We start from the raw sequence: 17,222 nt of genomic DNA on the forward strand, positions 1-17,222 counted from the left end.
ATTTGTGTCCATGAAATATAATGTATTGCATAGAATACATGTAACTTTGGGGCCTGATCTCCTTAAGTGTCATGATTGTTACATCAGTTACCAATACCACATCAACTTACCGCTTCAACAAGGCTGTTAGCGCTGCCGTGAAATTGTCTGCCACACTCTCTGGTCTGACTGGGAACCGTGAGGGAGACTGGCCTGGCTTTTCGAGTGCTGCTAGAGCTGGGACTATCAGAATACAAGGAGCTGCAATGTATTGATGGGAAGCTATTATTGAGTTTCTCATTGGACTCCTCTCCTTCAAGCCGCAAGGTTTTAATAGGCTGCTGTAACCAATCTTGTGTACAGGGTGTGGCAGGGGGTGTGGCACATGACCGAGATGATCTTACGGGTGAATGGCTTCTTTGAAGAAGAGGACTCAGGCCTGCAACTGCTAGTGCCTATAGATAGAGAGAAAGGAGAACATTGTACATGATGATGGCTGCAAGTTGAATCATAATAAAAGAAAAGAAACTGTACAAGCTGACTTGGAAAAAAGGTTTCTTAAGGTAAATAGAGGAGTATATGGTAGAGTTGTATGAAATTATGCATATGGTAGAAATGGACAGGGAGCAAAGTCCTTCTCCCTTTCTCATAATACCTGGGGTCATCCAATGAAGCTGAATGTAGGGGGATTCAAGAGAGACAAAAGAAAATACTTATTTACTCTGCAAATACAGTTGTACCTTGGTTTTCGAACAGCTTAGTTCTTGAACGTTTTGGCTCCCGAACGCCACAAACCCAGAAGTGACTGCTCAGGTTTGCAAACTATTTTGGAAGCCAAACGTCCAAGAGGGCTTCCGGTTGGCTGCAGGAGCTTCCAAGGTACAACTGTAGTTAAATTATGGAATTCACTTCCATAGATGTTGTGATGGCTGCAAACTTGGATGGCTTTAAAAGGGTGAGGCAAATTCATGGAAATGGATATCAATGACTACTAGTCATGATTGCTATATTGTGTTTAATTTCAGAAGCAGTATGCTTCTGAATAATAATTGCTGGAAATTGCAGTTAGAAGCTGATCCATTTACTTGAACGTCTCAGACACAGCTCTGATCATGTGCATGTTTGTGTATGTGTCATAAATAAATGGATATGCCTTCATTTAATGGATGATGGCAATATAATTCTTTTTAATTTGTTTGATAAAAAGCCCAGAAACATATTAATAAGTTATTTAGTATAAGAACAGGTCCAGCAAAAGGATCATGTTTTTCACATCTTAAGGCCAATTAACATATGATGAAGGGCTGTGGCTGTGCTGGCTTACTGGCCCTGTTTGTGTGAACCAAGACTTCCACACACATGATGCATTAATGGCCATCATAATTTCTGTGGTGGATTTACCATAATAGCAGTGTCCCTACTCACATGGTTCACGTGCAGCATTGCTATGCAAACACTAGCTAGGAATGAATGCCTATGGTGATCCTACGTGCTCCTGAGGCAACTTGCATGATGAGGCTGCCAGCATGTGTAAACTCACTCATAATTCTCTATAACTTGTCCTGATCTCACCAGCAATGATTACACTTTGGGGTGATAGGTGATTTCTTTTATAAGAGATGGATGTTGGGCACACATTGTCTTTAACATGCTTTCATTCCAAATTTAACAAACTACTACTCTTTCCTGAAGCCAGAGCTTCCAAATACTTTACCAAATATTTTAATTTTTATTTGCAATATTTATAGGACACCTAATGACAAAAGTCCTCTGGGTGGTTTACAAGTAAAATTTAAAAACATAAAACACAATAGGAAACTAAAATGTAACACAGAATAAAACCAGCAACAGAGAATGACATCAGTACAACAAATACTAAAAGGAATAAAAAATATTCATGACTGAAATAGAACTGCAAATCGGATTTCATGTTGTTTAGAACCCATCTGTCTATTCAAATTTTTGACTTCGAAATAAATCTCCCTTTATCCTTTGGTTTGCCTTCTCTCTAGAATATATTTCTGGCAGCTTGGCCACTTTCCTAGGTTATCATGGACATGTAAATCCTTATATATCACTTGCCTTTGAGCCTTCTGCTATGTGAAAGCCACCCATGTCTTGCAACATGTGAACTGTCATTCTCCAAGGCTTACTGAAATATCTTACTTTAGTGAGACTTACTCCAGAATGCTTAATGAAGTTGCTTGGTCAGCTTGCATAAATACAGTGCTTTCTAGAAGAACTAGAGCAACAGAATTTGTTCCACAAGGAATAAACAATGTCAGTTTCACTTATACTTGAACACGAGGATCATCAATGTTTCCTGTAACCTGTGTTTGCTTGAAGATATTTTCCTTGAGGCACTATTTTATTTATTTAAAGTATTTATAACAACTTCATATTTTAAAATTTTCTAAGCGGTGTAGAAACAATACCAATCAACATAAAACCAGTAAAATAATATCATAAAAACAAAGATAAAACAGGAACCAAGTGATATGGATGATCATGGTTAAAATGTGTAGCCTGTCTTTCTGAAAAGTTTAAAACAACACAATAAATTGAGACACAGTATACTTTTTAAAAGTTTCATTTTGAACAGCAGCTTCAGCATAGCTTCAAGCTCACTTCTCTAAACCAAGGCCAAATGCATAATGAAATAAAATAACTTACTTCTGAAACAAAAGGAGAGATGGATTCAGGTGGAATTCATGGGAGAGTAAACTGTAAAAATTGTGCAACTATTGGGAAAACTTTGCTATGGACAGACATGTTAGCTATCCCTGGGTTAGAGTGTTGGACAAGGGCTGAGAAGGTCTGGGTCCAAATCATCACAACTATGAAGCTCACTGATTGATCCTGGCATGCGCATTTTGTTGGACTGGTCGTATTGTTCTGATGCCTGATTATCATCTTCCAAAGTAACTACTCTATTCCCAACTTAAAAATGGAAAGTGTAATGCTGGTAGTCAACAAAAGAGGTTGAAAGACTCTCTCAAGGCAAACCTTTAAAAATGTAGTATAAACACTGACAATTGGGAAACACTGGCCTGCAAGCACTCCAATTGGAGAATAGCCCTTACCAAAGATGTCACAGACTTTGAAGACATTTGAACTCAGGACAAAAGGGAGAAACGTGCTAAGAGGAAGGCACATTTGGAAAACCCTCACCATGAACAACTCCTGTCTGGAAACCGATGTCCCCACTGTGGAAGGACGTGTGGATCCAGAATTGGCCTCCACAGTCACTTACCGACTCAGCATTAAGACTGTGTTCATGGAAGACAGTTTTACTCAGCTACAAGTGATTGCCAAAGAAGAAGAAAACTCACTATCATTTTATCTGACCCAATCTAATAAGGTTATAAGAATAAAATTTGTGTGTGTGTGTGTGTGTGTGTGTGCGCGCGCGCGCGCATATAACATGCCATAAAGCCTCTCAAGAAGGCCTTAGCTGGTGCAGAAGTTCATATGAGTGGAGGTGTTCTTGCAAACCATAACAGCAGCTTAAGGCATCAAGGATAATGACTAGTATCTTGAATTAGGCCCAGCAGTGAATTGGAAGCTAGTTGCAACTGGCCAAAAATAGGAGTAATTTTGTTGTTGTTGTGAAGTTCTAGTTAGTAAAGGGGCAGTTGGATGTTGCACAGGCTGCAACTTCCAAATCAACTTCAGCTGCAGCATTATGTGCAGTACAATGCAACAATTGAACTGAAAGATCACCAAGGCAACAGTAATTGCTAAACTCTTGTTTTTCAAGAAGGTACAGGTGGCATATAAGATGTAATTGATAAATCAGCATTTCTGGCCATTGCTGTCTCTCCCCAATCCAGAAACAGCTGAGTTCAGAAGCATCCCCAGTGAGAGTGTGATCCCATAGTTAGATGTTCACTGATGAATGCTTACCTGATGATGTACCACATGCAAGGGCACTGCTGTCTTCTGTGGGACTTCCGTACCCTGATTTTTCTGTCTCTTAAGACACTCCAGATGAAAGGATGCTCTTCGACCTGCAAAGCCAGTTGCACAGAAGTGTGATAATATTTTAAGCTGCTTTCATAACACAATTAGGGGTGGAACTTCATGTAACATTTTATGATGCAAACATAGGTTCTTATTTGTATATTTGCCTTGTATCACTAATAAAGGGATAGGGCATTTGCAGAGGAGAACAGGCAGGTAGAAGCAGATGCTCAATATTTTCCTGCACACCACTGATCTCTTGCAACTCTTTTTGTTTTTAGCACCCTTTTACCCCAGTTAGAATCCAAGACTGGAAATAAGCCTGACTGGAAAGAAAAAGGGGGTGGATTTGCAGGAGAAAATCAGCAAATACAGAAAAGGTTAAGCATTTTTAGTTGGTTCCTTTCTGCTGCCACATTCAGATACAGGTTGGAGATCGATCACATCTCTTTTATATGAGATGTGATTTTTGGCCTGTATCACACTGAGATAGCAAACCTGTGTCTGGACTGTACCACATCAAAATGCAGGTGGAGGCTGACATAATGTTTGGGTGGGGAAACACTGAAGAAAGAAAACGTGCTGTCTGATAGAAGGGTTCCAATCTATCTTTCTCCCTAGCGTGCCTAGTTTTACATATGTCAGAATTTTTAAAGGGTATTTTTGGGGGTAGTGAAATATTCTGTCATTGGACTATGTACCTGTTGTATAAGTAGTACAGTTGAGAAAGGTTTACAACCCCATTTGCTATTTGAGAGAATTAGAACTATTCTGCTTTGAAAAAGTTAAAACAGGCAGCCTAACAATTCCCACAGCTGCAGAATATTTTTTCGTATGTGCCAATATTTTTCAAATTGGCTGAACCCCAGTACTCCCAACACACCCATGTAGTAAAAATGCTTGCAGTTAGAAAATGCTTGCAGTTAGAAAATCTGAAGAGATATCGTTTCATGTTTGTCATATGAAGCTGGAATTATTACTTAGTGATGAGGAATGCAGGAACCCACTCTTTGGAGAGTATCTAATGTTGTTTTCAGGTGGAGTTAACTGTCTGTGTTCATCATCTTTACATGAGAGCCTGTAATGGAAAAGGACAAGTTAGCTTCGAATGAGGACATGGCTCCTATTTGAGGTATGAGTTAGTACAGATTGGAAATATATTGCCCCATCCTGCAACACGTAGGATGATTTGTGCTATTAGGACTGGAAGCTAGGATCAGAGTCTAGGGTCAAACTGTGCTATGGTTGGATGGAGAAAAATGGCAGTGTAAGTATACTCTTAGCCTCACTCCCTTACTTGAAATACATGGGAACTCTGGGATTTTTGCTTTATGAGTTTGGAGGACCCCCCCCCCAACAGCCCCTACTTGGCTGCAATAGCAAAATACTCACATTTCAGTTGGTACCAGCTTTGGTTCACCACAGTATTCAATTTCTTCATTCAGTTGCTCATCATATTTCTCTTCCTCTTGACAAGTCTCCTCCTCACAAACAATAGCCACCTGACTGTCTCTGGAACAGGATCTAATGAATATAAGAGAAATAGAAATAGTGAAGGCAATGTAGAAACACATATTCCTTTTGCATTATTTTATAACACATCCATTCAAAGAAAACCCACAAAACATAAATTATGAGAAAATTGTGATGCAGTCCTTACGTATAGCCCTTAACATTGTCAGAACTAACATGGAAATTTTGAGATGGGTGAGGGTAGGGACAAAAAGCATGTACTTTAGGCTTCGTGTTTTTGATGCTTGTCCATACTTCTGAAATAGAACTTTTGCGTCACTTCCCAAAAGCACGCTAAAGTGATAACTTTTTAAACCGTAACTTAGGAACTTAGGAAGTGGTATATAAATAAATATATTAAATAAATAAACTCCAAGATACAACACTGCAGTCTTAACTGTAGAAGCTTGGAGAAACAGACCTGAGATACAAACTGATTGATCAAGCAAATGTTTCTGTTTCAGGGCTTATATATGAACATATGACACTTTCCCCTGTTGATGCTATACTGAGATATAACTGCTGAAGAACTTGCCTATAAAGCAAAGGTAAACTGTAATTGGTGTCCACAACCTATATCGATTACTTAAGCCATTTCCTATTACTGTTACTTTACATTTATCAGTTATCAGTATTTAGTAGTAGAAAAATAAAATCTTTCTACGTTAATGTGAAATAACAGCATTATTTTGAACTCATCACCACTGAATCAGACTGTACTAATCATTTCATACTTAAAAATGCATTGAAAGAGCAGAAAAAACAGACTTGGGGGGACGAAATTATATGGTATGCTGGAGATTCATGATAGGTCTCCCAGTTTTAAAAGAACAAACAGACCTTAAATGAAGTCACAGGAGACCACAAATTGTTCAGAGCAGTAGTGGGGCAGGAGGGATTTGTAATATCCCTACACTGTTTTGAACGCCCCTCAAACCTACTATTTGCCTTTTGTGGTGTAAAGTCACTATTTGTCTCCACAAGGCAAATTACAGCTCTCTCTCTGGGTGTTATTCTAGCAAACAGCACAGGTGAAAGGTCAAACATTTATTCCAGCTCTGGTGCCACACTGAATAGATGAGGAGTTCCCCACAACTACTATTCAATATTTTTAAAAAAGGAATTTAATTTGAATTTGCCTGCCTGTTAAATTGGCAAATCACAGACAGGCTTTGGGAAGCATCACTTGAGCAGCAGAGCCAACTGGAGACTGCCTACAGTCTCCACTTGGGTTTGCTTCCACATCCTCATCCGGCACAGCATTCTGCTGACTGCCACCAGGTGGGCTGATTGAACTGATAATCACCCAATGCCCAGGCCAAAGTCCACTTAGATCTGTAATCAATAAAGTTGTGGCCTGTTTTGATCCAAGAACGTAGTCCTGTGTATGGTATTTCTTTCATGTTCATAAGGCACCAGGCAGCAGATTCACTGCGCTTGAACATACAAGCACATTTCTGTAATTTTTCAAAGAAAGTTGGAAGATCAGTCAGGGCTCTCCCACATAGTTTGTCGTTTGACCTGAGCACTCAGAATTAGTTACAAAATAACTTATAAGTGGTCTGCATAACTCATTCAAATTAATTTATTGTAAGTCTATGCCCTACATTGCAACAAATTACGGTAATCATTTATTTGTTCAGTGATGTGATCTCTTGCTCTCTCACTAGGTCTGTCAGTACTGAAAATAAATAGTTTATATTTAATATCAGTCTATAAAGTAACTTATATCCCAAGTATGTTAAGAGCAGGAAGAGAAAGACCTACCGCCCCAGTGTTTCATAGTAATGTGTCCTAGTTCTTCAGGGAAGTATAGGAAGGAAAAGAAGATCAAATCAGGAATATAGATGGAAAGGAAAAATAAATAAAATATATTTGGATTTCTTTTGGATTTGCAGGAAAAAGTAGAAAAATAGAACAATACTAGTTCTTGGAAAAGCATTTGTCTTGCAAAAGAAACTTGACTGCTCTAGACTTAGTTACATTTATGTAAATGGATGTAAACTCATCTGAAAATCAAAGAATGAGTTATATTATGAGTGATAACTACCATTTCTTAAATGCTCTCTAAAATTAACCAAGGACTTTATTGCTAAACACTGAGATTTTTAAAAATATGAGTTTGAAACACATTGCATTTGCCAAAATGTTGCCCAGTGTACTATGACAGGGCTATGATAGCAACAGGGCAACGTTAGCAAGCTCACTTTCCATCAATTCAAAGCAGAGGTGTCAAATCATCTTTACAGCAGATGCTTAGTTGTTGTACTAATACTTTTCTACTAGACAATAATGTTCATTTCATCTCTATTTGAGAAACACAAACTCTCTCAAGTTTTGTTCCCTATGGTTATTATTTCATTCCCCGGATCATATATTAGGCTGGGACACTTACTCATAACTAATTCCTGTGTGGCTCTTCACATATATGGATGGCCTACAAATGTGCAAAGAACAAAGGAGGGGCAAGAATGCAAAAAATAAATATCCCTATATTTATAGGAAGTAATAGAACTACTGCTACAGTTACTGCTCTTTACCTTCTGCAGCCAAGCTTCCAAGGAACTTCTTGGATCCGTGCATTGGGTGATAGAGGGGTACCATGGCCTTCCACAGTACTGACAGTGCTGGGGTAGCTTGGTGGGCTGGGGAAGCGACTCAAGGCAGTGTTGTTGGCATTGTTGATGTTAGCATTGGAGCCAGATGATGAGTAGCTGCTTGGAGTGAAAGTGGAATCCACAAGCTTCTCATGGGATGGGGATTCAGTGTCTCCCTGATTGCTGCTAGATTTATTGATGTGCAAAGGGCGCTGAGTGGTGAATGTCTGAGGGAATGAACTTCTGCCATCACTTTGGTAGTAGCCAACATGATTTCCAAACAAGCCACCTGCTCTCTGTGAACAAAATCAAAAACATATTCTTGGTGAGCGGGTCAAATAGATACTTCCAATGTATTTATTTTATGCATGCGTGCAGTATTGTTTGAAGTGAGGCATGGTCATTATTTTCACCAATATTTCAAGCAGGACATGAAGGGAACCACTGTCCCATTTATGATTCTCAGCAGCTGGTGTTCAAAGGCATACTGCCCCGGTAGTGGAGGTAGAACATAAGCTATCATGGCTAATAGCTATTGATAGCTTAATTCTCCATGAATTTGTTTAATCCCATTTTAAGGCTGTCCCAAGATGCACCACAACGCCCTGGCCGACTTCTGGAACATCCAAATGGGTCGTGCTGTTGACATGCTATTCTCCCAAAAGAGCAGAGCTAGTCATCAATCCAGGTGCTTTTTAACAGCCACTGAGTAGACTTCCTTCACTGATATACCTCCTGAAGCATTACTATATCAGGGCGCATCCTCTTCAGGGCAGGGGCAACTTGTGCCGGCTTTATAGGGCCCCTAAGGCCATTTACATTAAGCAAGACAAATTTTAAGCCTCCGTAGTTAACTGCCATCTAAGGAGAAAAGTGAATGAGGTTTCATCTTGTTGACATCAAATCTAGGGAGAGAGAGAAGTGCAGACAAGCTGCTCCCTAGTACACTGTTAAACCTAAAGAAGCAATCCACCCCCCCCCCAACCAACCAACCAAGCAACCTCAATTACTGATCTGACAGAATCAGGGGACATTGCTTCTTGTTGGATATAACAGATATGCTTATTTGATTATTACTTTTAATAGTTAACGTCTTTCAAATTCCAAAATTAGTTAACATTTTTGTGATTTGATATGTTAGAATATGATCTAATTCCATAGGCCAATGGAGGTTTTTAGAAAAGTACTTACTCTGAAAATATCATCTTCAGAGGCAGCAGAAACAGCTTCTTTCATGGCCTTGTCTAATTCTTCTTCAGCTGTTAAGTCTCCAGAGATTGCCCGTCGAATTTCTGGTCCAATATCATGTAATGTGCGCAAACCAGCCTGTAAAATAGTATAATTTAGCACATCAGTAGGTTAGAGAAAAAATAGTGACACTTGCTTGGAACTGGGCACCTAAGAGCTACTGAGCCTCAATGAAATGGGATGTTGTAGTGGTGGGGTGACCAGCCTCCTATAACCAATGGACTTAAATCTAATTAATGTGTGAAGGAGTTAATGTCATATAGTAAACTGTCCTGTCAGGCTTAGCTATGTCACTTCCCCTTACCTTAGGAGGAAATAAGCCTATTCTAGATCAGAAACTCAGCACATTTGAGCTGGTAGCTCCAGCTCAGCTGCATGTCTCTCACCAGCTACTCTTGAGGTCCTATACCAAAAATCTATATCAAAAATCCAATATGGAACTTGAATTTTAACCTAGTTATTTCTCCTTAGTAAATAAGACATGTGGAGAAAAGCTCTGCTCTCTTGCCCTACATTTTGCTTGAATGAACCAGGCATAACCACCTACCAATACAAAAGCACACACCAAGTTCAGTCTGGCAGCAACATCAAGAAATATCAGTTCCTCAGATAGGCACTTACCCATATTCTCAGGAGATGACTACCATCTCCCCCAACTTCCCTAAAGGTGTTTGCAGATGTGACCTGTGCTCTGGGCTAAAAAAGTGCCAGCTGTCACTCAACCCAATATGAAAAGGAAAACCTTAAAACATGGACTGTGCCCATGCAGGTTTTGGCCACTCATATCGGGATCCTTCACATCAGGGTCTCTTGTCCCCCATCGACCATCATAACATTCTGCAACTGGCATCTACACTGCATTGTTCACTAGAACAGAAGCCTTTTTTGTAAGTCATATAATTAGGTTAGATAGCTTTGAACCAACAAGTTCCTGTTATTTTCAATATTCTGCTTTATCTGTTTTCCCTCTTCCTCCTTTGTTATTCTTAACTAGCGGTTGCGCCCTTGCTTGCTCCACTTGCCAACCCCACTGCCACTTCCTCCACATTATACCCCTGCAGGATCTCCTTCCCACCCCATGCAACTACAGGTAGCAACCATTTTGTGTGAGTGATTCACTCCTGGAGGAGGAGGAGGATGAAGGAGGTTACCATGGACATGGTCTGTGCAAGCAGGGTGGACAAACGGAGGAGGGAGGGGAAAGGAGAGGGAGAGAAATAGGTGCAAAGCGAGGGTACAGTATGGAAGACAAAAATATATTCTTTTAGTGAGGAATCCTCTGCTGGAGGAGGCGCCTGAGAATAAGTTGGATACTGAGTCCGCATCTTTGCCATGGTTATGCAGATGCTGGCGCCCACTCACAGAAGTTCCTCAATGCCTACCCAGAGGAGAAATGCCTGTCTTTTGCCATTCTAAGGCTTGTTCCCATCCTGCTTTTCAAAAGGAAGAGGCAGGGTTGTAGAATTTATTGGATCAACATTTCAATTCATGCTTAGCCATATCTATATATAATAGATTTGTGCATTATGTAGTTTGGAAGAAACAGAAACCCAAGTTTGAGTTCTTCATCTGGCAGCAAGGGCCAGGACGGTGTCCCTTTAGAAGCAATTTATCTGACTTTCCAGATTTCACCTAACCTGGGGCTTATAGCGGTTAATAGGGAGTATGGTGGCAGCAACCAGATGCAACTGGCATACATTGCAAAGCTGTTGTACAAGGAAGGGCATAAGTAGCCTCTTCTCGCCTTTCCATTGCTAGAAACTAGTTTCAGTTTTCACTTTTAAGCAAAAACTGGCAAACTACATGACTGCAGAAGCTTATTCTAATATTGGAGTAGATAAAGGTAAAGAAGGTAAAAGACCCCTGGATAGTTAAGTACAGTCAAAGGCAACTGTGGGGTGCGGTGCTCATCTCGCTTTTCAAGCTGAGGGAGCCAGCATTTGCTTTTCGGGTCATGTGGCCAGCATGACTAAATCGCTACTGGTGCATGGAGGAATGTGACAAGTGCCGGAGCACACAGAACACCGTTTACTTTCCCACTGCAGCGGTACCTATTTATCTACTTGCACTGGTATGCTGGTATGCTTTCAAACTGCTAGGTTGGCAGAAGCTGAGACAAAGCAACAGGAGCTCACCCTGTTGTGCGGATTTGAACCGCAGTGGCATCGCAGTGGGGGGGGGTAGTGTGCCTTGGGTGCCATGTCGGGGTGGTGGTGACAAGAAGGCACCCCGCGGGGGCGCAAACAGCCATCGCGCCACCGCATGTGGAGGATCCTCCATTCGCGGCTGCAGCTGCAAGCAGAAGATCCTGGAGCTTGCAGCAAACCACTATGTACAGTGCATGTGTGGCGCCACATGCATGTGCTGTATGTAACGCTGCCGCACATGCACTGTACGTAGTGGTTTGCCGCCAGCGCTGCACGGGCGGTGGTGGGATCCTTCCATCGCCACTACACCCACGAATGGAGGATCCTCCATTCACGGCTGCAGCTGTGAGCAGAGGATCCCGGCACCGTCCGTATGGCGCTAGAGTACCACCGCCAGCAACCCACTATGTACAGTGCATGCGCCATACATAGCAATGCCGCACATGCGCTGCACATAGCGGTTTGCCGCCCTGGGTGTCATGATGCCTTTGTTTGCCCCTGTCGAACTGCCAACCTTCCGAATGGCAAGCCCAAGAGGCTCAGTGGCTTAGACAGATAAATGGGAGTGTCTATTAAGGTATCATGGAATTGAAAAGCCTGTGAAAAATCAAAGCTTGTTCTGCAGGAGCTGAGCACAATCAATAAAAAGTACACAAAAGGATACCTGGTATAGCCATGTTTTGGAGGGGCAAAAAGCTGGCATTCAATGGGGTTTTAGTCAGAATACATTTAAAATTAGGTCTGGGACTCATCAAATAGGATGTTGTACCTCCCCAATGTTCCCACAGTTTGAGATTTGTTGTTTTATATCTTTGGTGGAAAGACTATGGAAATGGTGGATGTGGTGGATCAGTAGCATAATATTAAGCAATATCTGTTTCTTACCTGGAGGGAAAGAGCATTCCTCTGTGAAGGTTTGCCAACAAGGCCCTGTTCTTTGCGTTTCTTGAATTTTCGGAAATACTCTTGAATCAGGAATGTAGCATAAAACTTTCCAACTGTTACCTCATCATCTAAGTTTAAAAGCATAGAAGAAGCTGAAAATAATTATATTTATTTGTTGATTTCTCATTCACCAGTGCATAGTTATTTACTGGTGTTAATGTCCAGCCAGGCAAGTAGTTATTCTCATATACTGTAAAGAGAAGCTAGGCTTCTCTATTCCAAGTAATTACAGAGCATGTTACAGAGTATTTAAAAAATATATTTTATTGTTCCATGTTTAACATGTAAGCAGAATAGGAGGAACAAATAATGGTAGGTAGAAAGGGAGATTGTATACATATCAGTGTACTATTTAAGTTTATAACTGATAATAATAGGGAGTAGCTTTTCATATATCTTATCCTAAAATGCACATCCGAGTTTGTCATGTGTATCTAGATGCCTTACATAGTGATCTTCTTTTGTTTCCAAAAGTAGTAAGAAAAATACATTTTTTTCAATAAAGTTGTCTATATCTGTTTAGCTGCTTTCAATTGTTTTGTCATTTTTTCTGTTAATGCAGATTTCTACTCATGTACCAGAGGTTCAGCTTGCCATTTCCAGTTCTTGGCTATTACTTATCTAGCCATGGCACCATAAATAATATTTCTTTGCATGGAAAAATATTGTTGTCCTTCAGTATTAAATACAGAAAAAAGGTGTGCTTACCACCTGCTGGGGGCACAACCTGATCCAACAACTTCATGCTGGTGCGCTTCCAAATCTTTTTAATTATTGCACGCAGCTCTTCATTTGCTTGCTCCAAGTTACCTGCCAGAAGAAACAGTAGTCCGAGAAGTAATTTTAAGACAAGTCTCTCAGAAACATCTTTGATTCTAGCAAACACAACAAGTAAGCTTGTACAAAAAAATGAAGGGGAAAAAAACTTTTTGCTGGCTTTTATGACCTGCATAGCATGGTGTGAGAGACTGCATGTGGTACCTCAGGTTACATACGCTTCAGGTTACATACGCTTCAGGTTACAGACTCTGCTAACCCAGAAATAGTGCTTCAGGTTAAGAACTTTGCTTCATGATGAGAACAGAAATCGGGCTCTGGCGGCGCGGCGGCAGCAGGAGGCCCCATTAGCTAAAGTGGTGCTTCAGGTTAAGAACAGTTTTAGGTTAAGAATGGACCTCTGGAACGAATTAAGTACTTAACCCGAGGTACCACTGTATTTATTTTTTGGTGAACATACAAGACATACATAATAATATATGCAGTTATGTAACCATATATTGCAAAGCTTGCAGTATTAATTGCAAGAGCAAAGCTCACAGAACACAAGCACTGTTGCTTAAATCCACCTTAAAACATGGTAAAGAAACTCTATTTATCAATAAATACATATTTTGCTGTCTCCCTTCTCTAATTGTTATCATATTAGTCAGTTTGACTGAGTAAGCCATATCTGATACCTTCAGATACCGCTAATCAATGAAAGCAGGGTTGTCTTTTTCTACTGCTGCTATTGAAAGGTGAGTTACCATTTTCACATTTTCACCTAGCATTTTGTAAATCCAAACATAATAAAGAACAGGTCAAATGGAAGGTCAGTACCTATGATTTTATTGATTTCTATCATAACAGAGTCCAACCCGCTTAATGTTAGGAGAGAACAAAAAAAGATGATACAGGCAACACCACACTCACGTGAGTTCAAGTCACACGTACACACACACACACACACACACACACACACACACACTGTTTTTGGCACCAAAAGGGGGCAGAACAGGCTGGAATGGAATGGGGGCAGAATGAGGCAGGGAAATCCCCGCTTGCATGCATCCTAGTAAGGAACCCCCAACTCCTTTCTTCAGATTGGGGACAGATTTAACTGAAATGGTGTAGTATTAAATACCACCTACTCACTGACTTACAAATGTTCTCCCTTCTGGTTATGCACAGAGCAGATTTTGGGATCTGCACTCATTAAAAAATCCCAAATCTTCTGTGGGATTATCTTTTCAAAATCAGGTTTCCATGTTGCTTGATACAAATTACTACAGCCACCTAACTCTGCTGCAAGCTTGTGTATTTTACCATAAAAATATACTTTTGAGGAAGCAATACATATGTGCTAAGGAATACTCCTCTCTCATTTCCCAGAAACTTTGAGAGAGGAGTATTCCTTAGCACATATGTATTGTTTCCTCAAAAGTATTTGTTTTTCTGGGAAATGATTTATAATGAATTGAAAAAAATGTTCAAATGTCTTTTGATTAAAAAACCAGAAGTTTTCTTAATAGGATTAATAGGAGCTGAACTATCCAAAGAACAGAAGAGGATATTTATGTACGCCACAACAGCGTCCCAGATCCTGTTAGCTCAAAGATGGAAGGAAGAAATGTTACCAACAAAAGAAGAATGGCAAATCAAACTTATGGACTATGCAGAGATGGCAAAACTGACAGCAAAGCTCAGAGACTATGGTAATGAGAAGTTTAAAAAAGAGTGGGGGACATTTATTGTATATGTGCAAAAATATTATAAACAAGCTGAAACATTAGCAGGCTTCAACTAAACGCTTGCAATTACCAGAAATTTGGATAATTAAGGATATAATAATGGGTTAAGCGTAGATACGGAAATGCAGAAGAATTTGGTATATATAAAGAACTAGAAGTGGAAATGGAGGGAAGTAGTGAGATTTTAAGAATCTCACAAGAGATAGTGTTGAAAGGATAAATGTATATATGGGGAATGGGAGGAAAACTTGTTTTTGATGTTGTTATTTGTGGAATTATCACTTATTGTAGAAAGAAGAAAAAATCAATAAAAAATTATTTACAAAAAAAGAGAGGAATACTCCTTTCTCAGTGGAAAGGTTGTGTGAAGACAATCTAGGGATTCTGAGAGTGAGAAATACAGGGAAAATAACCTTAGAAATAATATGCCCCTGTATAATGATAAAGCCAGGTCTAACATAGTTATAATGTTGAATACAGATGCATCCAGGAAGAAAAACTGTAGTGCAAATAAAGACTCCATTCAGCAGGAGGAAGTTTCAAGAGCAGCAAAAACACTAGCAATTAGGTCAACTTGGCCCTTTTCAAGTAAAACTCAAGGCTACTATTAACACATTTGTATAATGTGATTCTTATATAGCTAGAGATTTAAGGCTTTCATGTAACAACAATTGTAGCTATGGATGAACTTTAAATAGATATAGATTGATGATAATAATACTTTATTATTTGTACCCTGCCCATCTGACTGGGTTGCCCCAGCCACTCTGGGTGGCTTCCAGCAAATATAAAACCATAATAAAACATTATCACACTCATAATGAAGTATGATGAATTAACTGTGTACTCAGTTCTAGTTTTATGTATTATGAACTTAGCTTTACTACATCACTATATTAATCCTGGAAGTTAATTGACAGTCACTTTGTAAATGTGAATTTGAACAGGGTAAAAGCAAAGTCATATTTGTCACATTTGACCCATGTTTTCTGACATACTGACATGGATGTGCGAACAGCCTTCAGAAAAGTCATATATCTCTGCCAGCCACAAAACAATGCTGTTATAGTAAGGTAATTTTGTACATGACTGCACACCTGCCTAAACTCTGAAGAATTAATTAATTTGTTATGAATTAAATTATAAGTCATTATAGGTGTAAAAGCCATACCTTAAAAATGTGACTAAACTGTTTAGCCCAGTCACTTGATGTCTGTCCAAATATAAATGACACTTTAGTCTGTATCCTGACTCCCAGTTCCTGACTCACTCCAGACTGCTGCTGTCCATGGTCCAGCCTTGATAGTATCCCACACAATCATACTGCACCTTAAGGGTCTTACCTTCTGTTTTGATCCTCAGTGCTGTTCTGACCAGTGCAAACAAAGTTGCATTAAACATGACAGTCCCATCACTATTTAGTGGCATATTCATGGACACAAGGCGCTATGAGGATTGAACAAATAGAGAAAATATTATGCTGAATGAACCATATTTATTCATTTGCTATTCTCTCATCAGGTTCAAGATTAACTCAAATACTGCTATACCCCTCATGCCCAGGTTCTTTCTTTTTTGACTTTTGAATCTTCCTGGACAAACTTGGTGTATTGCATCCAAAAGTGACCATTTCCAGAAGTTTTCATGGAGAATGCTGCATTGTTGTCCAGCTACCAACAGACTAAATCAGAAGTTCTCAAACTTTCTATTCCAAGGTTCATGTGAGAGGGCTGTAAATTACTGAGGCTTACCAGTCACTAAAGGATGGAGGAGGCACAGTTTGGCAAGGGAGACATGTCTCTGTTAATTCTTCTCAACCTCTCAGCAGCTTTCGATACCATCAACCATGGTATCCTTCTGGAGCTACTGTCTGAACTGGGGGAGGGGTGTGTGGCACTGCTTTGCAGTGATTCCAATCCTACCTGGGTGGTCATTCCCAGAGGGTATTGCTTGGGGAATGCTTTTCAGCCCTGTGGAACCTTCAAGGTGGGGTTCCACAGGGCTTGGTCCTCCCCCCCCCCCATGTTGTTTAACATCACATGAAGCCACTGGGTGGGATTATCCAGAGGCTTGTGGTACGTTGTCAGCAGTATGCTGATGACACTCAGCTCTATTTCTCCTTTGCATCTGCAGGTGAGGCAGTGGAAGTGCTGGACCAGTGTCTTGCCTCGGTAATGGACTGGATGAGAGCCAACAAACTGAAACTCAATCCAGGTAAGACTGTTAGTGGGTGGTTCCCTAGACCAGATGGGTGGGAGGACGCCTGCTCTTGATGGGTTACACTTCCTCTGAAGGAGCAGGTTCATAGCTTGAAGGTACTC

The 17,222-nt window shown here is 40.2% G+C and overlaps 1 protein-coding gene and 1 long non-coding RNA gene across 27 annotated transcripts in view; one reads left to right on the top strand and one right to left on the bottom strand.

The window, feature by feature from the left end:
* The window catches only part of LOC309352025, a 123,865-nt gene that overhangs the window by 20,027 nt on the left and 86,616 nt on the right, over positions 1 to 17,222 (top strand). For 2 of the 19 annotated variants that reach the window (XR_014161010.1, XR_014161011.1), the window contains one exon: positions 17,035 to 17,187. The exons of 13 other annotated variants lie outside the window; for them this stretch is intronic. This is a non-coding gene — a long non-coding RNA (uncharacterized lncRNA). Of the gene's footprint in view, positions 1 to 12,953; positions 13,087 to 13,817; positions 14,114 to 16,422; positions 16,905 to 17,034; positions 17,188 to 17,222 lie in introns of those variants that run through there. 4 more of the 19 variants (XR_014161014.1, XR_014161015.1, XR_014161012.1 and 1 more) reach the window with 3 other exon arrangements.
* The window catches only part of CACNA1C (calcium voltage-gated channel subunit alpha1 C), a gene marked incomplete at its 5' end in the record, with an annotated part of 484,372 nt that overhangs the window by 9,601 nt on the left and 457,549 nt on the right, over positions 1 to 17,222 (bottom strand). For all 8 annotated transcript variants that reach the window (XM_081879585.1, XM_081879587.1, XM_081879586.1 and 5 more), the window contains 10 exons: positions 111 to 434; positions 3,886 to 3,989; positions 4,923 to 5,020; positions 5,335 to 5,466; positions 7,222 to 7,254; positions 7,995 to 8,347; positions 9,243 to 9,377; positions 12,332 to 12,459; positions 13,100 to 13,201; positions 16,245 to 16,347. In XM_081879585.1, coding sequence (XP_081735711.1) covers positions 111 to 434; positions 3,886 to 3,989; positions 4,923 to 5,020; positions 5,335 to 5,466; positions 7,222 to 7,254; positions 7,995 to 8,347; positions 9,243 to 9,377; positions 12,332 to 12,459; positions 13,100 to 13,201; positions 16,245 to 16,347 — 1,512 coding nt within the window. The remainder of the gene's footprint in view (positions 1 to 110; positions 435 to 3,885; positions 3,990 to 4,922; positions 5,021 to 5,334; positions 5,467 to 7,221; positions 7,255 to 7,994; positions 8,348 to 9,242; positions 9,378 to 12,331; positions 12,460 to 13,099; positions 13,202 to 16,244; positions 16,348 to 17,222) is intronic.

The sequence above is a fragment of the Podarcis erhardii genome (genome assembly GCF_964252035.2).
Source record: "Podarcis erhardii genome assembly, chromosome: 10".
Taxonomy (NCBI): domain Eukaryota; kingdom Metazoa; phylum Chordata; class Lepidosauria; order Squamata; family Lacertidae; genus Podarcis; species Podarcis erhardii.